At 42.0% G+C, this 26,674-nt stretch overlaps 1 protein-coding gene across 1 annotated transcript in view; it reads left to right on the top strand.

The window, feature by feature from the left end:
- BACE2 (beta-secretase 2) overlaps positions 1 to 24,842 on the top strand; it is a 56,680-nt gene extending 31,838 nt beyond the window's left edge. Inside the window, exons 3-9 of the mRNA XM_066545551.1 lie at positions 431 to 647; positions 2,835 to 2,963; positions 4,182 to 4,316; positions 7,056 to 7,157; positions 11,136 to 11,285; positions 12,536 to 12,704; positions 18,450 to 24,842. Of these exons, the coding sequence (XP_066401648.1) occupies positions 431 to 647; positions 2,835 to 2,963; positions 4,182 to 4,316; positions 7,056 to 7,157; positions 11,136 to 11,285; positions 12,536 to 12,704; positions 18,450 to 18,703 (1,156 nt within the window). The 3' untranslated portion in view covers positions 18,704 to 24,842. The remainder of the gene's footprint in view (positions 1 to 430; positions 648 to 2,834; positions 2,964 to 4,181; positions 4,317 to 7,055; positions 7,158 to 11,135; positions 11,286 to 12,535; positions 12,705 to 18,449) is intronic.
- Positions 24,843 to 26,674: the final 1,832 nt, after the last annotated feature.

Below are 26,674 nucleotides of genomic sequence, written 5' to 3'. Positions count from 1 at the left end.
TTAAGGAGGTATTAGTCTACAGCTATTCAGTTAGCTTCGCATTTCAATTTTAGATTTAAATTCAGCAGCTTTCTATTTTCTAGTGCCATTTAATACATTCCTTCTCCAGTTGAAAAGTGTTGCTTCTATGGACCAGTTTGAGTCAGGGACACTGCACTAGGTGACAAAATACCTTAGATTCTGGTGGTTTTTGTAAAACACATTGTGAAGATCTGAGTTATTGATGGCTTCTGGATAAAAATGGGGCTTTGACTTTTGGTGTTTTTTAATTTCTGCTTTTTCCTGATTTTAGAAGCAGTATGAATACAAATTTGCATACTTAATTTACCTTTTTTTCTCCCTCTCTGGCCAAAATTGAGTTGAAATACATTCTGTTGTCTTGCATTGTAAATGAACAGCCCGTGCATCAGTGTGTCCTTTCCTTTTAAAGGTCAAGCACATACAGATCTCAAGGGATTGAGGTGACAGTGAAGTACAGCCAAGGCAGCTGGACTGGAGTGCTGGGCACAGATGTCATCACCATGCCCAAAGGACTCTATGGCAGCTACACCATCAACATTGCCACCATCCTGGAGTCAGAGAACTTCTTCCTGCCAGGGGTTAAGTGGCACGGGATCCTGGGTCTTGCCTACGATGCCTTAGCCAAGGTAAACCATCCCTTCCCCCCAATTGTCTTTCACAAGGACAATAAACAGAAATGTGTTAAAATAAAGCCAGCAGATGATCTGTCAGCATTACACTCTACCCTTCCAGCCACTCCTTCCTACAGATCTTCTGTCTTTGTTCCAGAAAGAATAAATTGGGTTGTGGTGGTACCACAGTCCCATGTGAGGATTTTGGCTTTTCTGGTGATAGAAATGCTGATTTTAGCTCCTCTGGAATGAATAGTTTTTTACAGAGTTTGTAGGACCAGAGTGTGGTTGTGGGATGTGTGTGGAGGGAGGTTTTAGAGCTCTGAGGATACTTCTGAACACTGGTCCAAGGCAAAGTCCTCAGCAGTTCAATCTAGGACATTCTCTGTTCATCAAGTAAAAGTTGAGGTGTGCTGGAGGTGAACTGTGGGTTTCTCTGGGTCTGGATTGAAGGCACTTGAGATGGTGTTTCATGTTCAGACTCAGGTGTTTATTATTTCTTATCCGTAAAACAGTCTCACTGCTGTGAGTTCTGCAGCTTTTCATTAGAAGGCACAAAATGGCCAACAATCTCTTGGTACAAGGACTTTTAAGACTAAACTCTCCAATGAAGAGCTGACACCTGGATTATTTTCCCTTTTACCCCAATAACTGATCCCAAAGAGCTGCAATGGGGACTTTTCTGCCCAATTACAAAATGCCACCCAAACCCATGGAGAAGGAGGAAGAAGAAGCATGAAGAAGAAACCCAGGACCACACCCTGTACCCTCCATCTTGCTTCCATCCACAACATACTAAAAACCCCAAAACCTCAATTTCTCACCAAGTGATGCACCTACACTGCTCTCTATAATCTATTTCACACTGTTGTGGATTCTGGTCTATCTTGAAGTCTGGGAAAATTTCTCCATGAGTGAGGGTCAAAGTCAGTGCTCCCCTGGGGGTCAGGGCACCCCAGAGCAGACAGAGAAATATTCCCAGTGCCCTGAGTTTCCACAGAGGTGGATGGATAATTTCAGAACAAATATTAGCTACAGTATTTCCAAGAGCACAGAACCAAGCACATCCTGCTCCTCTGGAGGCAGGGAATTCAGGTGGAAGATTCCATTAAAACCTGAAGTTTATAATCCAAAATGTATAACCTTAAAATCTAAAACTGAAAATGTGATTGGAAAATGACAAAGTTACCATTTTCAACCTTCACATCCCAAAGTGAGAATGGAGAGAAAAGGGAGAAGGGAAGGGAGAAGGGAAGGGAGAAGAGAAGAGAAGAGAAGAGAAGAGAAGAGAAGAGAAGAGAAGAGAAGAGAAGAGAAGAGAAGAGAAGAGAAGAGAAGAGAAGAGAAGAGAAGAGAAGAGAAGAGAAGAGAAGAGAAGAGAAGAGAAGAGAAGAGAAGAGAAGAGAAGAGAAGAGAGAAGAGCTGTTCTCAGACTGTGCTTTGGGTAAGCAGAGCACTCAGGGCATTTGTTCTTCCCTTCTTCCAAGGAATTCAGGGTTGTTGGCTTCTGAGGCTGCTCTGGGCTTTGTGCAGTGAGAGCACTTGGCCCCTCTGACCTCCCTGCACACAAATCTGAATTACAGGGAAGTTGCAGCTCTCCAGTGACTGCAAAGGAAAACAGGACCTGCAATGTCAGGAAGAACCTGGCCAGCACCCAGCTGGAGAGACCCTGCTTGGTATGAAGATATTTAAGAGAAAAGAGAGGAAATTTGGGCCACTCAACTCAAAATTTGTTAGAATTCAACAGTGCTGAAAATCTGAAAATCTTGACTTTAAAATTCTGCTTTTTAACTATGGGAAGGCATAAAAGGCAAGTTACCTTTGAGTGTTCTAATAACACAAAGACTTTCCCAAACAGAAATTATCAGTGAGAGTTTCTGCCAAGCTCAAACTCTGTTTGAGTTTGGAAACTGCAATTGAACATTACTCCTGTGTTTTAGGGATTTGGTGGCAGCAGCACTGACAGTGGTCAAGAGTAAAAATGTTTTTAAAAACAACAGAAACAGAAAAATGACAGACATTGGGATTTTAATGGCTTATTATGTCTAGAACTTTCATCAGCTGCTTGTCAGAAATTCGATTTACTCATGAAAAGTGGCCTTGTTTGAATGATTTGCTGGTTTCTGCAAAGAAACTTTCTAACGAACCCTGCAATTCTTTTTGTTTGTTTGTTTGTTTGTTTTGCTTTTCAACACCTTGAAGCCTTCCAGTTCTGTGGAGACATTCTTTGATTCCCTCGTGAGGCAGGCAAAGATCCCCAACATTTTCTCCCTGCAGATGTGTGGTGCTGGACTCCCTGTTTCTGGAAGTGGTACCAACGGAGGTAGTCTTGTGGGTATCTGTCAATAGGAGAGGGAAAATGTATCTTTGTTCATCTCTCTCCCTCTTTTCTCTGACTATCCTGCTTCTGCCAAATTTAGTGTTTAAAGATATTTTCGTGTTTTAAATATGTTTTCTATTTTTTAAAAGAAAAGCTAAGCCCTTAGGCAAAATTTGAGTGTTATTTATTTTCATTCTCAATTCTATTTTTTTCTTCTCTCAAGTTTGAGTAAACTTTTCATCTTTTAACAAAGGAAAACATGAATGTTGTGGTGTTTCCTCAGGGCAGCTTCTGCTATATTTCTCAAACTGAGTAGTCCCTTATGCAGCTGATAAATTTGTTCAATCTCATCAAAATGCTACAGTATTTTTGTTTTATGTGATGTGAAAAGGGGGAGAAGAATCAAGGGTCTTTTCTTTTTCTTTTTTTTTTCTTTTTTGTCAACAACACATTAAAGGGAAAACTCTGTAGATCAGATCTCCTGCTTGCTGTTACTCTGGGAAGTCTTTCTGTCATCTTTAGTGGGACCATGAATTGGCCCATTCTGTATCTGGAATTGGGAGATGGAATGACTGTTCCCAAATGACGCTGAAATAAACATCTCAGCACAGGAGCTGATCACAAACACTTATTTTGAGGAGAATTCACATATTGTGAATGTTTTTTGTATAACTGAAGACCAAGAGAGATTTTCTTAAGTTTAGTTCAGAGTCAGAGAGTCCACAAATGCTCCCAGCCCTCCTCAGCCTAGGTTTTGATGGAAGCTAAAAGTGATAGCAGTGACAGGATGGGATTCCATTTTGGATGTGTGTAAGAAAAAATGAAATCTTCTTGGACAGTATTAAAGCTTTTCTGATCTGATAAAGCAAATTATTCACATGTAAGTTTATTATTCTGTCCCATTTTTTACGTTGCCTAGATTTATCCACTGGAGATGCTGTTTTTTAAAATTAAAACAGTGGAGTTTTCATAATAGAATCAGTGTGAGGTTGTAGGTGAAAATGATGATAATTTGGCCCAGTATGGGAATTCTGTTTGAAGCACAGCTTGTTTAATGTTTCACACTGCTCTATTACTGATAGAGAACTTGACACTAAAATCCTAACAAATGATGCTAAATTAAAACTTTGATGCCCTCGAGTAGCACAAATTAAACATTCCCCTTTTTGTGTGCACCCAAAACTAAACACGTGGGATTTTAAATTGACTTCTTTTCTCCTCTCCCTTAGGTGCTGGGTGGAATTGAGCCCAGCCTGTACACAGGGGATATCTGGTACACACCCATCAAGGAGGAGTGGTACTACCAGGTGGAAATCCTCAAACTGGAGGTGGGGGGACAGAACCTCCAGCTGGACTGCAGAGAGGTATTGGCCCTGCTGTGCTCCTGTCTCTGTGAAATGCAAGTTGGGCTGAGGAAAAGACAAAAAACCCATTGGTCAGTTTTGTCTTGGCAAGCAGATGTGCTTTGCAGTGTCCTGAGAACTGAATTAAAGCAATTCTGGTCAAACAAAGGAAATGGGAGGTTTTGGGGTGACCCTGTGGAGCTGTCTGAGCTCCCAGCTCATGATGGCAGTGGACAGGAGTCACCCTGGGTTGCTTCCTAAAGTTCTCATCCTAGGCTGCCTTTTTTATTTTGTGTTCTTGCAATCAACTTTTGCTCTCTTGTGGCTGGCAGTTATTATTCCTGATGGATAAGCTTTCTGTTCCTATTAGGAATAATGTTCTGCTGTATCTAGATCAGTCTAATGAGGCTGTGCTGTTGCAATTTCTATTCCAAAGGCATTTCTTTTTTTCTTTTTTTTTTTTTTTTTTTGTGGAGGATATATGTGTATGTTTGTGCTTTATCTCTTTCTTACTCTTGCTTGTTGGTATTCATGTTTTGATTTTAGTTCTGTATTTTTTATGCCCCAATTTCTTTAGACATTCTAATTTCATTCTACTCTGATGCTCTTAGTTGGAGATCAATGGGATGTGATAAGTTTAAAGTTTTTATAGTTCATATAAATTAAGTGAAATTCATGATTCCAGTATTACATGCGCATAAATATTATATTCCCATGCAAAATATTGAAATCATATTGCCATATCAATTATTTAACGTAAGTCACAGCATCTTTCAACTCAATAAGCAGAACAAGGTCTATTTAAATGCCTCTCTCTATTGTGCTGTTAGGAAAGCAAAACCACTGGTCCTTTAAAACAAATGTTTGCTTTTCTTTCTTGCCTTAAAAAACAGTCAACATGTTTTTTGAAGGGGAGCCCTTCAGTGCTTTAATACATGCTGTTGCCAGAAAACAACTCACTGAAAAATTCAGTGGTGTGTCAGGAAAGTTTCCTGTAATTGTTGCTCTTTTCTGAGCCAGGGGTTGCTCTCACTGCTGCAGAAGGATCAAACCTTCCTGGATCAAAGGAGACCTTCCCACAGAAATTCCACAGAAATTCAGAGGAAGAGCAGTAAAACAGGAGCGGCACAAGTTTGCAGAGGATGCATGATTCACTCGAGGATGAGGAGCCCTGTGTGCCCTCTCTCCTCTCTGTTGTTGCATAGGAAATGGAACATTTGTTCACAGCCATCACCAGGGACTGCTCCTTTCCTTGCCAGGGAAAAGCTGTCCCCTTGCTCCAGTGCTGGGAATGTGTCCAGGGCTCCAGTACAGCTGGGACCCTGAGCTGCCAGAATTGCACTTTGCACTGGTAAATATTAACCAGAAAAGCCAAGAAGGCAAAACCAGCTGCTCAGTCCCCATGTGAGCAATCCCACTACTCCCAGATTTTTGTACAGGTTTATATCAATGGTCAGCCCTTTTAACTACTTTTTTCTTTTTCCAAGTGGCGGCATTCCAGGATGCCAGTGATTGTGTATTTTGTGGTACAAATCTGCTAAAATGGACTCCAAAAGGCCTTGGCATTTTTTTCCACTCCTTAGAAATATTTCCAAGTGTGTAACAAATTATTTCCTGTTTGCTTTTCTGTCAGCTCTGTATGGCAGCCCCATAGCAGCTCTTTCAAAAAAAATGTGGAAATAACTGTCAAGAGTTTCTTTTTCTGACTTTTTGGTGGGTTTTATTTTTGTCACTGCCCTGAAGGGACTCCATGTGACTTGATAGCATCCAAACCAGTGTATTTTAAAATCACTTGCTGTTTGACCTCTTCCTAAGTCGCTTAGGCTGTATATCATCCTGTGTCTTATGATTATGCCATAAACATGTCACAGCTCAGTTATATTAATCCTGCTGCCTAAGCTGGCAGCAAAAGTAGTTAATGCAAATAGCTGCCACTGCTACTTGCCTTTCCCCCCCCCCCAACAGTTAATCATAGTTTTTAAGGAGTTCATGAAAAAAGATTTACCCTTTTGAAAGTTTATACCCCATTGGCTGTATCTGAAGTTTGCTGAGATCTCTTAATTTTAGGGTTGAACAGCATTACAGTAATAAGAGAGGTGTTTGCTCTCTTATGGGTGGTTTTTTTGTGCAGATTTTAAGGCAGCAAGACAAACTTCAAGTTTCTTTGCACTTGTTTTTTTGTGTGTTTTAGGGCTTTTCAGCAGACAAGGGATAAAGGTGTGACATTTGTACTCTTAAGCCAGTACAGACATGTAATGATGCCTAATTTTCTCTGCTTATTCCTATATTAGATATGCCAGCCATTAAAACAGGCTGCTGTGTTTAAACTAGAACTGTTCTCATGCTAGCAGAGACCCTGATTCAGGGCTTGGAAGCTGCATCAGGGTGTTTAACACCTCTCTACTGAATATCAAAATGCTTTTGCTCCCTCTGAGAGGGGCCAGAATTCACTTTTTTATAGCAGTGAGACCATTTGCACCAGCTGTGGTGACACAGTAATTTCCTGACCGGTGCAGATAAACCCACTCTTGTGTCTAGGCTGATAGTATCTTGCTATTTTTTTATTTTATTTTATTTTTTTTCCTCTCAGATTTCACTGGAATTGAAGCTGTCAGCTGGAGAGAGCTGCTGACAAGTATGACATGCAGTTCTGGGAAGGCAGCTGCCAGAAAGGAGCAGCTTTGTTCTGCTCAGGAGACAGTGGGATCTGCATTACAGTAACTACAACTTCCCTCTCTTTTTTCTTTCTCCCCTCCCCAGTACAATGCTGATAAAGCCATAGTAGACAGTGGAACCACTCTGCTTCGACTGCCAGAGAAAGTCTTCAGTGCTGTGGTGCAGGCGATAGCTCGCACATCCCTGGTAAGAAAATGCCATGAAACCTGCTCAGAAATGTGAAATGCCTCTTCAAGGATCACAGGGGCTTTGAAAGGGGGTGTCAGCTCTGCTGCCTGCCTTGCAAGTCGTGGGTCTTGCACCTGAGGGGAGCAGAACTTTCCCTGGTTTAGCCTTGTTAATAAGGGAGAAATGACTGATGGCTTTTGATGGAAAGGGAGAGGTGGAAAAAAATAAGGGAGGAGGGAAAAGGGGGGGCACAAGTGCAGACAAGAAGTGTGAGTACGGAAATGCATCAGAAATAGGGCAGAAATGGTGTATTTTATTCTAAGCATTTCAGAAACACAGACATAATCCCTGTTGCTCTGATTCAAAGTATTAGGAGTGCAAAACTCAGTCTTTTCATTCAAAACAGAGTGTTTGTAAAGTAGGAGAACCTGCTGCTGCAAGCAGTTCCTTTCCAAGTATAATTCTTAGTGCTGTCTAGAATAAATGCCATTCATTAGGATTATTCATATCAATAAAGCTGCTTTTGACCTTCATTATTGAATTATTTATGTTCAAATGCATCTTTCTTTGGGAACAGAGTGGGCTTTAGCAGTAGGGCATGGGGATGGTGGAGTTCTCTGTGTGCAGAGTGGCTGAAGCAACATTTTCTGCTTAATAAAAACTATTCATAAATTTTTGTTCAATACAAGCAACAGCACCAAGAAGGTTAAAGGGGAAGAATAAACACCAGCTATTTCAGTGTGAACAAACTTGATCTTTTTGTCATGGACTCACAATCAGCCAGTGGTTGTTGATGCAAATCACAGGGAACACAGCAAAGCAGCTGCCCCAAAGACAGTGTTTGCCTGTGTGCTGATAATTCAAGATTGAGATCCTTTTTCCTGCTTGATGGAGAGCAGAGATTTGGCATGAAGTGTCCTTCACTGCCTGCAGATGTCCAGGATCTGAAATAAATGTACCAGTTACGAGTTCTTCTCTTTGCACAACACTTCAGTGTTGGCTGGAACAATTTCAGTCCCTGGGCTCAGAATTGAAAGAAGCCAACCCAGGAGCTCTTGAGATGTCACCCTATGGATAAGGAATCCTCCTGGGGAGTGCTCACAGTGATCCACACCCCCCTCTGATGCTGGTCAGGACATTTGAACTGGGGCCTTCCACCTCCCAAGGAAACAGTGGCTAGATCTATAAGGGATTAGAGGGGAACCATTCACTCTGCCTAATTTTTTTTTTTTCTGTCCTATTAAAAATGCATAAAGTAGCTTTTTTTCTGAGTTCTTTTTAATCTCTAGGACCCCTTTCCCTCCACACAGCCCAGAATTTACCTTGACAGCTCTAAACAAAGGAGATAAGTCTGCGAAATAAGAAAAGTAGTTACAGGGTGCAGGGATGGGATTCCAGCTGTGTAGGAGCAATGTCAGGAAAATGGGTATTTTCAGCAATTGTACAGCTCTGTGCTTCTGGCAGGAGATGTACCACTGAAAAAAACATCATCTGCTGTAGTCAGACACACTTTTCTGACCACAGGTGAGCCAGGTTAACAAGTTCCTGCTCCTCATAGTTTGTTATGAGCACCCCAGCCAGGTGTTATTTCCCTCTCAGACAAACTGGGATAACTGTGTGTGACACATTTCTTTATTCAGCTCAGTTCAAAAACAAGGCTGTGAGCTCTTCAGTGGTGCAGATGGTTTCTTAAACTTAAATTATTTGGACTGAAGGCTTTCAGGGAGCAGCTGTTATGATGCAGTTTGGTGTTGAAGGGTGATGATTTTGGCAGATGGGCAGAAATGAGCCAGGGAGGGGGGACACACCTACTACACCTCACTGAGCTGAAGTCAGGACAGCAGGAATACAATGTTCAGTTAAAAAGTTGAACAGAAGAAAGCTCAGATAATCCTAAAATCTTCCTTTTAATAGCCTTTTGGGGATCATGCTCTCAAATCTCCCACAGGCATTGCTGCAGTGTGCAGAAGGAGGGGAAAGAAATGCAGTGCATTAAGCAATCTTTATGGGAAATTAAAGCAGGCACTTAAAACTGAGCACTTTGTAGGCTTGGCCTGACCTGGCTGGGAGGTACCTTGCAATTTTTCTCAGATCTGCTTTTCAAGACCAAATGGAAAGAGAGGAGAACTGTATTTCTCAGCAGGTTTGGCCTGGGACTCAGCTGTGAGGGAAGAGCGTTCTGCCCTGTGCCCAGGGATGCACTTCAGCAGGAGCTGAGAGTTCAGGGTAAAAGGCCTGTTCATGGTGGGAAATCTCCTTGTTCACATGAGTCTGTGCTTGCTGAGGCCCAAGAACAGAGCAGAGCACCTGGAAATGGGAAGGAGTTGTGGGAACCCAGGACACCCCTCTGGCTGTCCAGGATGGCCAAGACCCCTGCCAGGGGCTCAGAGACCCTGGCACAGAGCCCAAGACCCCTGTGGGTTTGATTATGACCCCTGGAGCAAACTACCAACCTTAGATGAAGATCAGCAAGCCACAACAGTTTAAGTAGAATGATAGTGAATTTATCACAGGGTGGAAAAGTAGATTTTGGGGTTTTTGGTATGGGGATTCAGGAGGCAAGATGGAGGGAACTGGGCATGTCCAGCCTTTCTCCTTCTTCTTCTTGGCCTCCATCTTCTGCTGTGATGTTGGCACTTTTAGATTGGTTTAGAGTAGAAGTTCACTGTCTAACATAGGTGATAGGCATTGGAAAGCAATTGTAAACATTGTACATGTAGCTTTTAGTATAAAAAGATAACACCTCCCTGGGGGCAGGCAGAGTGCCTGGAGCTGTCCTGCTGTAAGGACCACGGCAGGACAGGAGAAAATTTTTTATAGCTAAGAAACAATAAACAACCTTGAGACTGAGAAATGAAGAGCTCTGACTCCTTCTTCAAGCGCCGGGCTGAGAAAAGAGACTTTCCAGCTTTTCTGGGGATCACTCTGACCAGCTGGAGATCCCAACAGGAGTCTCTGTGCAGCCCTAGCAAACACATCTCTGGCAGGTGTGGCAATGGGTGAGCGCCTGTCACCTGTAAAATGCCATATTTTAATGAATGAGCTGATGCTTACAGAATAATCCATCTCACAGATAAATACAAGTGAGGAGAGTGCAGAGGCTGGGTTCCATCTTCTTCCTTCACCCAGATGGGAGCCTTTGGCTGTGCAGCCTCAGACCAAGCTCCTCCCTTCTGCTGCTTTGTGGGGGAACAAGAACCAGCCAAAGAAATGCAGTAAAATGAGGAAAGCTTTTGCTCAGATCTGGCAGCAAATCAGCTTCAGGGAGCAGGAACATTGAGCAAGATGTTTGTCTTAGCCAAGCAAGCTCTGTAGGGGTTGGCTTTTTGTTTTGTTAGTTCCATGGATATGTTACAAAATACTGTTAGTCGGTTTTATTTCAAAAGCATGTCAGGTTGTACTGGTAGGGAGTGACAGGGCTTCAAAAGAGAAAGAGGGTGTGTTTCTTTCCTTTACAGCAAACCTTGATCCCCTCAGATGCCAGGAGATTTTTGGCTTAGCCCTTGGCTTCAAGACTCTGAAGCTGAGTAAGGAGCTGTAGGTGCATGAGGAAGGGAGGTGACCTCACTATCTCATGATACATTCACGTGGTTTGTGTTTTGGTTTGTGTTTTTTATAGAATGTAAAATGCAAAACCATTGGTGTTTGGTCAGAGGGGAGGGAGGGAGGCAGTAAAATCCCACTGTGGAAGTGATTGCTCAGGGAGGCCACGTGTTCACTGCAGTAGAGGAAATAATGGGACAAAAATGGGGAGGGAAGGGAGAGCTAAACTTGTTTTTGCCTCTTCCCCCTTCTCCAGGTCATGCTGGGTCATGACACACCTTGGTTGGGGTTTGGGTTTTTGCCTTGGTCCTTAAAGAAGCAGCTCAGATTTGTGTTCTTGAATTTCTCCATGGAAATGAAAAGTATCAAATAGTGTCAGTGGTCATTCACAAAAATCTATCAAAATGGCTATAACCTCCAAGTGTAATTTTGTTTGGTTGGTTTGTTTCACAGATACAAGAATTCTCTTCTGAATTCTGGACTGGTACACAGCTTGCATGCTGGGATAGAAGTGAAAAACCCTGGTCCTTATTTCCCAAACTCTCCATTTACCTGAGGGATGAAAACTCCAGTAGGTCGTTTCGGATCTCTATCCTACCACAGGTCTCTTTGTTTATTCATCTTTGCATTTATTTTTACTATTATAGAATAGTAAATAGTATTATAAAGCACATGCTCTTAAAAAATAAGAGCTATTTTTAGCAGTAACAGGGAACTGGCTTATTGAATGCAAAGGAAACCTTTTTTAATCAAATTTCAAAAATCAATTTTTAAATATGGAAAATAACAAACTCGTCAAACCTAAAAGCAAAAAAGAAAGGGACAAAGCACAGTTTCCCTCTCAGTGCAGTCCATCTAGTTGGGAATTTTTTTTTTTTTCAATTTGTCTGGAAAAACAGGCAAGTTTCTGTTTTGTTTTCATGAGCTTTGGCCACATCAGATGTCAATACAGAATGTCTCTGTTCGTTTTGATCTTCTCGTTTGGGGAAGGGAATTGATTTGTTTCTTGTGGCATTTTGAGTTGGAGCACTTCTTCTGAATATGAAAATCTTGGCAACGACCCTTTGTGAGCTCTTCACCAGCTTCTGTAACTCGCCTGGTTTATCTTTTATTAATATTCCATCCATTCCATTATATTTAGAATATAATGCGCCACGTTTGTTCTCCTTTTCTGCCTTCTCCTCCCACTGTCAGTTGCAGTACAGGCTGGTATTGTCTAACATTACTGATACATTCTTTTACCTCAAGGGACAGGCAGGAGCAAAGGAAAGAATGAACCTATTAAGTACATTTTAACTTGAAATATAGTAAGGCCTTATGATAAGCTTTCTCTGTATTGATCACGTAGCTTGGCAATCATTCATCTTCCCCGAGGAGACAGGGGGTGAAATGTGACTTGAATTTATAAAATTTAGAACCTTGCAGCTGACACTGAATGCTTTGTGAATCAACTCCATCCTAATAATTCTTTTAATAACTAATTATTCCCTAATTTGAGTTCATCTCCCAGGTTCTGCCTCAGCCATCCTTCCCTTATGGAAATTATGGTAAAAAGTGAGAATCTTGAGAATTTGCTGTTGACCTGCATGTAGTGACTGACTGTGTTCAACCTCTTTTTAGAATCCACAAGCTTTAGCTCTTTACCTGCCTGTTAGCTTTGACCAGTTTTAAATCATGTACACAAATCTGTTTGCCCCTATCCATTCTCCATTTCCAGTGGAATTTGCATGCCTGAACTATAAAAATGAAAAAGTCTGAACTTCAACCTGCTGTGAGGTGTTGCTTTTTATACTCTGGCTTTATTTTTATTTTTATAATATATATAATTTTTTTTTTCATTTTCCTTTTAACAGCTTTACATTCAACCCATCCTTGTGATAGGAGATAATTTGCAATGCTACAGATTTGGCATCTCCTCCTCCACGAATGCTCTGGTCATTGGTGCTACAGTCATGGAGGGATTTTATGTCATCTTTGACAGAGCCCAGAGGAGAGTGGGCTTTGCAGTGAGTCCCTGTGCAGGTAAGAGAAAAATTTCTCAGGATTTGGGGAGTGAGGAAAATCAGAGAAACACCTTTGCCACATATCTGTTGGCAGAAAGTGTGGGTACTCCTGCAGTGTGAAGGGTGTGTTTTAAAGAAATTCCAAGTTATTCACATTTCAAACGAAGAAAAAAAAAAACAAGAAAAGGAAACCAAAACTGTATTGCAACATCTTTTGGGATGAACTGAATCAGGCTCAGCTCTGGGTATCTGTGCTGGGTTCTTCCCTCTCACAGAGATGATCTTTCTGGGACATCTGCCTGTGTGTGCATTTTCCCCAACAGTTATATCAGATGAGTCCCTGTTTTTTTTTTAATGCAGCTTCATTTTGGGCTGGTTCCTGCTCTGAGCTGTGCATAAATGGATTCTTCAACCAACTCTTGAAGTGTGCAGTGAAGTGCCTTACTCGCACTTTTCTCTTAATGTAAATTGAGCCTGTTCAGCCCCTCAGAAATTGGCAAAGAGTGAGCTGAGGTGAAAAGGGGACTCACATTAAGACTCTGTAGTCTTTGTGTTAATTCTAAACAATTACTTTTCTCATTGTGAGCTGAAAGCCATTAATTTATCAACTAGCTGCTGAGGAGATGTGAGGAAGCTCATGTGAAGCTCATCATTTCTGGCTGATTTTACCGTGCTGGTTAACTTTCATGATTTCTCTTCTCTCACCAAGGGTAGCTAAAACCCAAAAGCTTTGGGGTTTCCTCCCCTTATTGTTCAGACATGGCTTTGACATCACAACTGGGAGAGCAGGGGAAGGATGTGCACCCATATTCAGGTCTCTGTCCCAAACAGGAATGGTCTGTGCCTGAAAAACATTGTCTCACCTGAGGTTTGCATGAGAAAAGGGCTGGAACTGGCAGCGCTTCTTTAAGGTTTTAGAGAAGGTAAAGGCAGTTAGGACTGGAGTGCTTAATGAAGGGGAAAACAGAGATACTGGCTGGCTGAGCTGTAGCTCTAGGGCAGGTTTTTTTAATCTCTTCATTGTTAACAAGCTCAGACTTGTTGGCTTTGAGCTCACTCCCAGAGAAAATCTGGATATGGATATGAGTTGCTTTATGGACACTTCTGTGAGGTGCCAGGCAGTGATGAAAGACACATTTTGAATGCATCTGACAGGAGAGTGTAACTGGACAAACGCTGCAGGCCAGGTTTTCCTGCCTGTCATTCTTTCTGGTGCCTCCTGACTGCAGCTGGAGCAAGTGTGGAGCTGCCTCCTGCAGGCATCAGTGTGGGGAGGAAGAGGCATCAGAGAGAGCACATGGACCATGCATGGTCAGCAGGGGACACCAGGCAGCTGCTGTGCATTAGAGCTGCTTTGGTGAGAAAAATAACCTGAGAACCATAATAACAACACTGTGGTGTTAGTATTGCTCCCTGCAAACACAGTTTGACCGCTTCACGTAATTCTGCCAGAGAGGAAGAACTGAGCTTGCTGAACAGAACTGCCACTGGAATTTCCATGAGCTTGGACATGTGATTACACCCAGCTGGTGCTCCAAGCCATTTCCTCCTGGTCTCCTTGTCCACGTTTTCTGCACATGTCTCACCAGCATCACAGGAACTCGGCTTCCTGAGGAATCAGCTGAGACAAGATGCACGGAGCTGCCAGATCCCACTCACATGAGGCAGATGACATTTTGCTGGATTGTGCCAGTGATGCTGAGTTTCACTCCTTCACAGCTTGTGGTTTCCATATTTAACAGCACTTGGATGAGAGAGCCACGGCTGTGAGTGCAGGATGAGGGATGGAGCTTCCCGTGGAGGCCAGCCCTGCCCGCCATAGCAACTGTGTTCATGGCATTTATTTGGAGCCTTCTAGGCAGCTCGTGGGCATAAATTAAACTGAATTACTGGTGGCTCCAATCTTCAGGAACAGAGGAATGTTAAAGACCATTCAGTGTGGCTTTGCAATGACTTTTGCTCTCTTAGTGCGAACATTAAATTAAATCAAATTGATTTTCTAAGGTGTTGGAGCTGTACGTGATGAATACACAAATTATGGGAACAGGACTAAACACCTTAATTTCATTGAACTTCCAGGTTACTTTTCAGACTTGGCTAGAGATGAGAACTGGCTTATCCCACATTACTCTTTGCACCATTTTCATTCTCCAGGATGTACCAAGAATGAGAAAAGTTAGATAGCTGCAAGAAGCTCTTCCATTGCAGCTGAAAATTTGCCTTTTCCTCATTACATGAAACCTTTTAAGACTTATTCAGACAAATAATTTTGAGTCGCCTGTTGATAACCAAGTGTTTACAGGATGACTAGGATAGGTTTTTGGATCAGGTCCCTTCTTGAGACAGGATGTTCAGATCAACGAGTTGGTTTTAGTGAAGCAACCTGGAAATGTTCAAGGCCAGGTTGGATGGGGCTTTGAACAATCTGGTCTAATGGAAAGTTCCCTGCCCATGGCAGGGGGTTTAAACTAGATAATCTTTAAGGTCTCTTTCCAAGCAAAGAAAAGAAATCAGGAAAAAATAAATAGCCCTGTGGGAAAAGAACTGGGGTTTTGGTAGGCCCTAAGCTGAATGCCAGCCAAGGAAGGTGAAAATGAAATTACATAACAAAGAGCAACATCTACCAGGGACATTCAGGAACATTGGACATGAGGAGTATCTTTGTCACCAGCTAGGTGGCACAGCAGTGAAACAGGGTCCCCATCCTTGGGGTTTTACAAGGCCTGGCATAAACCTGGGATAAATCTGCAGCAGAACTGATCTATTGATGCTGACAGTCCTGCTCTGAGTAGGATCCTGGTCTAGGTGACTTCCAGGGGCCCCTTTCAAGCTGTACTTTACATTCTATTATGAATTTTATCTAATTCCAGGTTTCCTGCTTTTATAACCACCCAAGTGGGTGAGCTAGCATGTGTTGAGTTCTACACAAATGTTAGAAAATAGCATTTTTCCAGAGGCGACTTTTTTGTCCTGTAATTATCAACAATGAAGAAAATCTCATTTATTCAAGGTTATACAAGTACTGTAGTTAGGTACCAGCAGATATTCTAAAATAATGCATCAAAATCCTCTAATTCACCTAATGTGTAATATGCTGTGTGTGTGACTGTTAGTTTATGTTCAGGGCTTCTTTGAACAATTTAGGCAAATTTCCTCTCAATTTCCCTGGAGGTGGAAGAGTGTGAGGGAAAACTTTTTTCCCTTTTGGAGGGAAGAAAGCAGAGGCTGTGCTGCTATCAAGCATTCTCAAAATGCAATTTAAAATGTCAGCCACTATGGCAACAGTTTTGTGTTGTCTTCTTTAATAGGAGTAATCATTGTGCTGGAGCCAAATAATGAGTAATTAGACTGTTTATTTTCAAAGCTATTTCCAAGGTGGAAAATTGTACTGCTTTTTCTTCCCCCCCTGCCCCCACTTCTTCAAAATACAACTAAGTAATGATATTTGGGTCTTGCATTTGAAATTGGTGTTAAATGTGGTTGAGTTTGGTGTTGCTGCAGAACTTCATAGAGACAAACCAATGGTGTGAGGGGATGAGATGTCCAGAAGAAATAATTGCATAAGAAGTAATTGCAAAGTGCAATCCTGGGGCTCTGGACAAAAAGGATTTCTTCCACAGACCTTTCTAGGCAGAATTTTTACCATCTAATGAGTTTGGGGAGTGGGTGTTTGGTTATTCACCAGTGCCAGGGTCCTCGTGGGTGCAGCCTCGGGTGCCCCCAGTTTGCTCTCACAGCATATTCCTGCTCAAGGAGCCTTCCCACACTTAGGGGTGGAGAAAGGGCTGGTTCAGATGAGTGATTCCACAGAAAATTCCTTGTTTGGGCATTTTGTTTGTTGTGAAGGCTGGTGTCCCATCTGATCTGTGAGTTGCAGCCTCCCATTCCCTCCACCAACACAAATGGGGCTGTGAGGGACAGGAGTGAGGGTGCAGGATTGCCCCTTTCAACACCAGCCCACAATTGAATTGGATCAAATCTAACAAAACCTAAATCTTCATATAATGCAAGGTCTTGTGAGGCCAGGGACTGAATGACAGCCAAAATCTATGCAGCTAAAGCAACCAACTTATTCTGAATTTTTTTAAAAACCTGAAGAACCTTAAAGGTCACCTTTGCAAAATCCAGTCTCCCTTCCTCCTTCCAAGGGGGTAGTTTATGGTAATCTCTTTAAATGTGGTTTCAGCAGTTGTGACTAAGATATGTGAAAACAAGAGATGCAGTTTTTAGTAGTGGGATCACTTCCAATCAGGCAAGAGTGTGCCTGTATGTAAAATGTGTGAGAAACAGACAGGACAGTTAAAACTGGGGCCCTCATGAAAAAATATTCAGATGTGTCATGGAAGTGGCTGACTAGAGAAGTGAATTATCACTGCTTCTCGCCTTAACCTTGTCATCATTTTTTGAGCTGCTGGGTTAGTTCTCCTGGCCCAGCTCTGTTGCTCCTTCATGTCCCTGTTCCTCACTCCTGACACTGACCTTCCTCTCATCCACTCCCTTTTTGTGGACATCTGTCACCCAGCTCTCCTGCTTCACCTCCCCTTCCTTCTGGATTTTCATCCACAAGAGGGTCTGTGCTGCTTTCCACACTGCACCTTGTGTTTAGGGTAAAGTCCTTTCAGGTGTCTGTGAAGCTGATGAACCTTTCTGCTGCTCCCTAAGAAGACAGCAAACACAGAAGATCAAAGAATCACCTGAGATGCTTTTCCAGTTGTTGGAAATGCCAGAAACAAGCAAAAAACTGCCCAGGCCCTGCCCTACACCACGGTGGATGTCGTAGGATATTTAAATGGATATTTTTGAAAGATTAGTGAAGAGGCAAAGAAGTGATCCAGTGGTTTGCGCTTTGACTGATTGAAATGTCTGTCCTCTCCTGGACAGCCTGTGGAGGTGTGGGAGAGTTGTGGTCTCCTTATGCTTCAGAGTCCCTTTTTATAAACATGGGATTCTTGTGTTTTGTCTTGGTTTGAACAGACAGGTGTCTGCTAAGGAAGGCAGGAGCCTCCCCTGAAATGGAAAATGTAAACCCCCCTCCCTCCAAATTATTATAATTTTGAAATTAAAAGGCTCTCAAGCAAAGATATGGGAATAGGAATAACAGTTCTTTATTAGGGAAAAATAAAAATAAAATAAAAATGCAGTAATACAAAACAGGACTGATGGAGTCAGAATAAAACCTGTTCCCCTGTGTGTCAGGGGGGTGGCACAGCCCCATCCCATGGGGGCTCAGCCCTCCTGCAGTGCCAGCTGTGGCTCTGCTGGAGCAGGGATCCTGCACAAGGGGGGAATTTTCCTCTGCAGCTCCAGGGCTGCTGGAGATGGGCCTGGGCTCCCTCTGGCCATGCAGGGCAGCAGAAAGCTGCTCCTCTGGCAATGCACTGGGCAAAGGCTGCTGGGCTGTCCCAGCACCTCAGATTGGATCCAGGTAGGAATGCTTGGCTCCTCCCCTGGGCGCAGCATCTCCCCATGGGATGATGGGATTGGATCAGCCCTGCAGGGACACTCAGTGGCCATGGACAGCAGAGATCTCCTGCAGGGAGGATTGGCTGTGGGAGAGAGAAAGAAAAAACTGCCCCATGGACAAAGAGAACTGCCCCACAGATAGGAATAGAACGCACACACCCATTTCTAACCTAAGACACATTTTTATTGCAATGAGAAATGTGGTAAAACCCGAGTGTGTTGAGATTTATGATGACAGAGAGATGTACAAGTACTTTTTACCTGATGTCTGCCTGATCCTTTCCTTTCTGTGGCTCCCCAGAAGCTGACGGTGCGCCCGTCTCTGAGATCGAGGGCCCTTTCACCACGGCAGATGTGGCCAGCAACTGCGTCTCCAGCGTTTCCTTCCACGAGCCCGTGCTCTGGATCGCCTCCTACGCCCTGATGAGCCTGTGTGGGATCATCCTGCTGGTGCTGATCGTGCTGCTGCTCATCCCACCCCGCTGCCAGCACCGCTACACCGACAACGACGTGGTCAACGACGAGTCCTCCCTCGTGCGCCACCGCTGGAAGTGAGAGGCTGGATCCCCAAAACGGACTTAAAAACGGGACCAAGGACAAAGAGCTCTGCCACGGGGAAGAAGCCAATGCCTCCTCAGTCCCTTCTACGTTCCTAGAAAACACTGTTGAAATTCCCACCAAATCCCCTGCATCGTGACTTTTATAGCTTTATTTTCTAACACCGGTTCTGAACCAAAGCACTGTTAACCACCTCTGAAGTGCTACGGTACTGGATTTGCTACTGCAGTACAATGAGCCTTTATGCTCTCTACAGTACCTTCTTTAAAAAAAAAAATGGAAAAAAGTTTTAAAAAAAAGATAGAAAGCCACACCATGATGTTCTTCCATTGTCTGAACAAAATTGTCCATCTCTCTTTCACAAAAAAAAAAAAAAAAGGAGCTGTCAGTATTTTCTAACTAATCAAGCCCTGACTGTAGAAAAAGAGAAAAAAAAAAAAATCTTTCTTATTAATTGCATTAAATGAATACTGCTTTCTGTTTACATCAGTTTATTTTGAAACTGTGCTTATGGTTTGGGGGAGGGAGAAAAGTCAGACTTAAGCAGCAGAGAAAAAGCAAGGGAGATCAAGAAGAAATGTTGGCTTGTGGTTTCTTTCCCTCAAGATCACTGCTGCCACTTGAGAGGGTCGCCCTCCCTGAGAGCTGTAACAAAATATAGTCCAAGGTGGTGAAAACTGGGAAACAAACTTGTTCAGCCTTAGAGTAAAACAAGACTACCTCTCTTAATTTACAAGGATGCTACCACTGGTGAGTGTGTGGATTAGAACTGGTCTTGAAGCACAAAAGATGCTCCATACAACCAAATGGAACTACTTGGCTTTGAATTTTTTGGGATTTTATAAAAATCAATACTTCATGACTTTCCACTTTGGTGCACCAAAAAAAAAGAGAAACCTTTCAGTTTCCCCCCTCTTGTGTGGGGTTTTTGTCGGTTTTTTCTGAGTTTGATATTTAGAAAAGGCTGATCTGCATATGTATGGACAGACAAGACAGCAAGGTCTGTGTTCTGCTGTATTTCTAGAGGGAGTGAAACAGAAAGAAAACAAAGTAAGAACGACACCTTTTCAGTTTGTTTTAATTTGGCTGAGCTCAGCAACCTAGAAATTCAAAGGAGAAGCACCTATCTTTATGGACAGGCTGTGAAGTGAAAGTCTTTATGCTGGCTTGTTTTTCAGCTTGAGGTGTTCAGTTTGGCATCAATCAAATGAAAAGTGTGTGTCCTGCCTGGCTGAAAACAAACACGTGGTGGGACTGGAAACAATAGTGGGAGAGAGCAGGGGAGGGTGTATTTGACCAGGCTTCCATTCTGCAAGTGCAGATCATCATGCTGAGGTCAGAAGAAGGTGTTTTCTTTGCAGATAGGACAATTTTTCTTTTCTTTAGTTGCAGGCTTCTCTGTAACACTGGCCTAAGTGTTTGGATTGGAAAGAGAAACAGTACAAGGCTGAGGATTTTTTTTCATACATTTAAAAAAAGGAAAAAATACTCGTTTTCTTTTTGATAGCAGAGCAGTTTGCATATCTGTATGGGAAATGAGGAAATTTTAAAAAAAGCTTAGCTCTGAATTTCTCAATCCCTTGCCTAGACAATTTTCTGTCCAAAATCCCTTCATATAGCTCTGTGATTCACACTGCCTCTGCATCTGACTCTGCATGGAATAAGGATGATTTTTTTTTTCAGGAATGGTGCATTTACAGAGGTGCACGTCATGTGTGTGAAAATAAAACACTGTGGGTTTTTTTTTTTTAAACTAACTTATGTCTTTCATGTCATAACTGGAAGTGCCTGTGGTTTTCTTCTCAATTCTTGCACTTTCAGATTGCCTGGCTCAGTAGAGTAAAATAATTGATGCTGTGATCCAACATCTGAAAACAATTTCTCGTGGAATTTGAAGTTGGAAACAGGAAGGAATTTTGAGCTTATCTCCTTCTTCCTCTGCCTCTTAGTTTCTAAGAGGAGAGAAATTGTGAATTACATGAAATAAGCCATAGAGCTTAACTGTTTTCTCAGTGTTGTATTTTCCATATCTCTTTATTGATATCTTTTAATTAAGAGTTCCATGTCGTCCTCCTGGCTTTGGTTTTACACATAACAAATAACTTCAGAGTTGTATTCCTCCTTTTTCTACAGTATGGCAATAGAAGTTATGCTTCTGTCACTTGTTTCAAACAGAAACACCATATGGATTTTGGATGGATCATGTTAAACAATAAACCCTCTTTCAATTCAGAAAGTGAAAACAATTTGTATGCTCTTAAAAAGTTTCATCACTGCTCCCCTCACCTCAGAACCTCCCATGTCCTCACCACAAAGAGTTTTAGGAAGGAATTTACTGGGACAGGTTCTGAATAGGCTTTTTAAAGAGATTTCTTCTGAGTTGGTGAACAAATTTTTGTTGAAAATCCCACCAAATACCCTGCATTGTGACTTTTTGGATTTCGTATAAAAGATTTAAGTATTACCCTTTCCCTTTGAATGTCCTTGGTCAAGATATCTTAAGGGAAACACTTGAATTAAGAGGAGCAATAACCAAGTAGAAATCCTGATATATTCTTCAGTTTTTCTGGCATTCCTTCACACTAAAAACATGGCTTGTAGTAAAAATGCCGTGAGTGACACCTGTGAGCAGCACAAACTTCATCTGGGCTTGTAAATTGGTAGTTACAGTGGCAGAAATTCAGGTGAGCATTGCTTTGTTGCTCTGGCAACAAGGAGAGCAATGGAAACCCTTGAGGGTTCATTTTTAGCCTACAACACATTAAGAAAAATAATGCTCTTGAGCAGTTTTGTATGGAAGATGAAACACATGATAGACTACACTATAACCAAGTGTAGTCACTTGGTAATACATAGTGATCTCTTTCCCTGATATATTTCAAAAAATATATATGTTGTGAGTTATATTATGCTCCTGTTAACCAAATTCAGGTGTAAGAATAAACCACACCTTAAGAAGAAAAGAAAAAAAAAATTAAAAAGGGAAGAGGAGTGAAAAAACCCCAGAGTATTGAATAAAGATGATACAGAAAAATATCCTTTATTATGAAAGACAGGATGCTCCAAATCACAGCACTCCATCCCTTGTAAGAAATATCAATATTTCTTGCTGACCCAGCTCTCCCCTGATGGGAATGCAACACCACGTCCCAGGAAAGTGTCAGAAAGCTGCATTTCCCTGGCTGCAGCCTCGCAGGTAATTTGAAACCATCGGTGCCATGGCCAGGGATTGGAGGGGGTGTGGTTGGAGTTCCAGTGGTTAAACCCGAGCCCAGCCCTGGGAATAGGTTAATTCTATCCCGCTGCCTTCGCAAGTTTTAGAAATATTGTCGTGGGTTTTTTTTGGAGCAGTTTAAATGCTAAAGGAAACAGATGAAGCATTTTAATAAGGCTTTTGTTCGGGTGCTGTAAAAGCAGTTAGGTGGAGGGGATTGTTCTGTTTTTAAGGTGAAGGATTGTGTTTAGGATGTACATGTTGGATCAACCTAAATGCAATGTATCAAGGGGTTTTGGTATCTCCTGTTGTCAACAGCTGTAAAATTAATCAGCGAAAATCAACCTGATCCAGCTCCTTGCTGTGCATTGGCTGCCTTTGTCTTACTAAAGGATGAGCCATTTGTCTACCAGGCTTTTCCTTTTAAATATTAAAAGGCTTGTGAGAGTTGCATAGCACTGCACATTGCCCGAGAGAGAAAGAGAGATCCTTAAATTTTCCAATATTAAGAAATGATTGTGCTGCTGGCAGTTTTTTTGATTTCCATAGGGGTTTCCAACAACTGGGCTGGTGTTGGTTGTCATATCCTCATCTCAGACACAAATAGAAATAGCAATATCAGTGATGTAATGAAAGGTATTGGTAGAGTGACCTATGGAGGTGCAATTAAAAGGAATTACAAAAAGAAAAATAAATAGGATGCCTTTAGCTTTATTAAAATTTTCAAGAACATAACAGATTGATCCTTTTCAGAAAAGGCTGTACATTTTTACCAAGACATTAGTTCCTGTCAGACTTGACTCTGATTGATAAATTGTTCATTTCTGGCTGCTGAAGTCCTTGCTGCTGTTGAGAGAAGTGAAGACAGGTTGGTAACAGGATAGGAGCAATCTTCTGAGCCAGTTAGATTTGCTGGCTTTTCAGGCTTAATTAGGTGCTAATCCAGCATCCTGGTTATGGGAATTATTCCCTCTCTTTGGGAATGCTGGCAGAAATCCTTGCCTTCAGCCAAACCCCTGGGTGAGGTGGATCCAAAACACAAAAGCCACAGAGAGAGACAGCAGCTGCTGCAGGTGCAACATCCCACAGTCCCCATTTCCTTTGGCAAGGCTCCACCTGCCTGAATATTTTGGAAACCAGCACTCCAAGGTGCCTTTCGGTGCTCCTGGGAATTATCCCCTCCCAGGTGAACACAGCACACAATCATCTTTGGGTAGGATCATTGCCCAGCTGCTGAATATTCCCCTCTCCATGGAACCCAGTGCTGTTTCTCACCCCCAGCAGTGGCATTTGGAAGCAGCAGGACAGGAAATCATAAAACATGCTGATATCAATGACTGTGCAGTGGTAATATAAGAATGGTTTGTGTCTGCTTGGATCTTTGTGGTCAGGTAGTCTTTGAAATACTGCGAATTTTAGATTAGACCATGAAGGCACACACAGAATTTCTTTTGAGCTAGGCAAAAAGTAAAACACAAAAGGTAAGTTTTAGAATTTAAAAAGAAATAGCCCTCAATAAGTGTTCTCCTCCTTTTTTTTTTTTTTTTATTTTCTAACAATCACTTAAACAAATTTTAGCATAGTTGCTGTCCTACTAATTCTCTGGTTATAAATCTGATTTTTCTGATTTGTCTTCTAGGCCATTCACTCCTTTTCATTCCCCCCCCCCCCCAAAAAAAAAGTTGCTAAAAGATTAAGGCCTCCATTTTCCAGTTTCAGCTTTCTAACAAAAAATAGTTTTTTCTTGTTTATCAGTCACAGACCTGTCTTAAAGTAGTTCCTTAATGCTTTAAAAAATAACTGTAGGTTGAAAATACTTGCAGTACCATTAGGAGAAGGATTGGAGCCAGAACTTTACCTGTGCCAATGGTCCCTGAATTTTACTGTGTGCCAAGAGCTCCTTTGTGCATTTGACTACATTCCCTGGACTTCTTTCACATCCTACTTGGAAATATGCCCTGGTCCTGCATATTCTCTTTTTTCTCCAACCTCAGGAAGTACAGAGGTGGAGAGCAGAACCACAAGGAGCTGTGAGAGCTCCATCCATGACATTTTTTGTCCTAAAAACTCCAGGTGAGCAACTGAGTTTGCTCTGATTTTACAGCAATGTGTATTTAGGCAAAACACTTGAATAAAGGACATTGTTTGTAACAATCCTCCCATCCTGTCCCACTCTGATGAGGGAAATTTTCACAGGGCCAAGTCAAACCTGCAAAGGACATGTTTATTCCTGTGTTTTCAGAGAGGGATTATAGAGCTGAATGTTTAAATGGCTGTATTTGCAGCATGGTTGTCCTTTAGAAAATTCTGTGGTAAAAAAAAAAAAAAAAACCAAAAAAAAACCAGAGTTGAGAATGTTTAGAGGTAATAAAAAGAGAGCTAACAATTTCTTGATAGCACAAAGGCATGGATTATTGCAATATGTGCTGGAAAATTGCTTTGGTAGCCAATACTCTGTGTGTGCATAAAGTACACAAAGTTCAGTGTTTAAGACTTACCTGCAAACAGGCAGTTCACATTTTTTATTGCAAATTTTATATGGAGATGCAGAGATCTTTTAAGGCTTTTAACACTACAATAACTGTTATGTTATTTAGGAAGTGTGGAAAGGATTTCACCTTTAAGGTCAACTTACAGAGGCATTTCTTCACCTGTTGTTTTGTTTTGTTTTTATTAGACAATGTTTTTAACATTGACTGAAAATAAAATGGGATCAAGCTTTGGAACAAAGGGGTATAGTCTTTCTAATTCAATCTTCAGGTTATGTTAGGATCTCTATCCCACTTACTGTCAAGCCTCATTACTCAATTTTCCAAAAATTGATACTTTGTACTTTCAGGTCTTGCCATTTTCAGATAAACACTATGTAAAAAAAATCAGATTTTATGCTTCGTAAAATAAATGATTAATTCTTTCAACCTATTCTGTGTGTCTTTTAAAATCCTGTTAAGAACTTCAAAGCTGATAAATTATATCTATCCAAATTCCTCCTGTGACTCTCTGGCTGTGTAGATCCCATCTGACCTTGGCAGGATGGGGAGGCAGCCAAGTTTAGCTCTGAGGTGATTTTTCCTGTTTATTCCCGAATTACAGATATTCCTGCTTCAGCTTTTCATTTCAGTAAGGAGCAGAACCGAGCAGATAAAGCGTGAAGCTGAGAAGGTGGAGCTGCTGATGGTTTAGGGTCACACTTGGGGCAGCTCCTGCCCTGGGATGCAGATGGGAAGGGACCCAAATCCCTGTCCCCGTCCCCAGTCCCTGCTCCGCGCTCTTCCCTCACCAGGTGGAGCCCAAGCGGCGTTTTCCAACTCTTGGAAACCTGATAGCTCAGGTTTGAGCTTTTCTATTTTCACATTCTGTGCTGCTTTAGTGTGCGCTTCTGAGCTTCACATTCTGGGATGCTGAGCTCTGTGCACAGAGCAGGGAGACAAAACAATTCCTGCTCCAGCTGGGCACCAAGGACAAATGATCCAAATCTCAGCCCCAGAGCACAAACACCGTGGGCTGGAGAGAGAAAAACAAGCAGGGTGGGACTGCAGGGGCTAAAGCTGGAATGGGACAATGAACTGCAAGATGCAAATGGAGCAGAACTGATCCCAGGGAGAGACCCCGTGCCCGGCCGTGCATTTTGGGGCCATTTTGGTTCATCTTGGGTGCAGCCCTGGCTGGGCTCTGGTGCTGCCCAAGGTGCATCCATGGAGGAGATCCTTTTAATAAATCCCTGCTTTATTCTTTAACCCTGTCCAGCCTCTGCTCTGAGTCAGCCTGCACAAGGCCTCAAGCCCTTTCAGGACTTTCTGGTTTTTTATCTGAATTCCCTTAAAAGTTCCTTTCATTTTCTTTTTTGAATATCCAACCTCAAAGATCCTTAGCTTAGGGTCTTCTGATCATTTATCATCTCCCTCTTCCCTCCACTTAAACACCTCTTTAAAAAGTCCATTATTTTAAGCCCTGAGCTTTCTAAAGGCAGCACGGTGTATTTATTGTGAATGCTGTAAATTTAGGGCATTAGTCAAGTAACATGGAGTGGCACCAACTGTTTAATATCTTTCCTTCAAAGCTGGAAGGTTTTGCTTATTTCTGTCCAGATATTCAGCGAAGCCTCTCCCTTACTGCCACAGAAGTTATGGATGCTGCATCCCTGTAATGTTCAGGTGTTGGATGAAGCTCTGAGCAACCTGTTCTAGAGAAAATTGTCCCTGCCCACATCAGAACTGGATGATTTTTAAAATCCACTTCCCAATCATTCCATGATCCCATTGTTACACAGCTCTGCTCACAACTTTTCATTCTTTTTCTTGTGCTTAAACTTCTCTTATGCTTTTGAAATTACCATCATCTTCAGAGTGTCCTCAGACTTCAGGCTCATTGAATCCAAAACTGTAAAACTGTTTATTCACACTTCCTTTGTGTCACGGACATATTTTATGAAAAATCCTTTTGCTACGATTTTTTCCCTGAGAAGCTGAGAGGCCTCAGAAACAAAATGTAAACAATGGTTATCTGCTGCTGTGGAATGCAACAGGTGGATCTGGGATTGGTCTTATGTGGTTGTTTCTAATTAATGGCCAATCACAGTCCAGCTGTCTCAGACTCTCTGCTCAGTCACAAGATTTTATTATCATTCCATTCCTTCCTTGCTAGCCTTCTGATGAAATCCTTTCTCTATTCTTTTAGAATAGTTTTAATATGTCATTTTCTTTTAATACAATATATATCATAAAATAATAAATCAGCCTCCTGAAACATGGAGT

This window comes from Molothrus aeneus, chromosome 2, assembly GCF_037042795.1.
Source record: "Molothrus aeneus isolate 106 chromosome 2, BPBGC_Maene_1.0, whole genome shotgun sequence".
Taxonomy (NCBI): Eukaryota; Metazoa; Chordata; class Aves; order Passeriformes; family Icteridae; genus Molothrus; species Molothrus aeneus.
The sequence above is the reverse complement of the archived record's forward strand: the minus strand, read 5'-3'. Positions and strand labels throughout refer to the sequence as shown.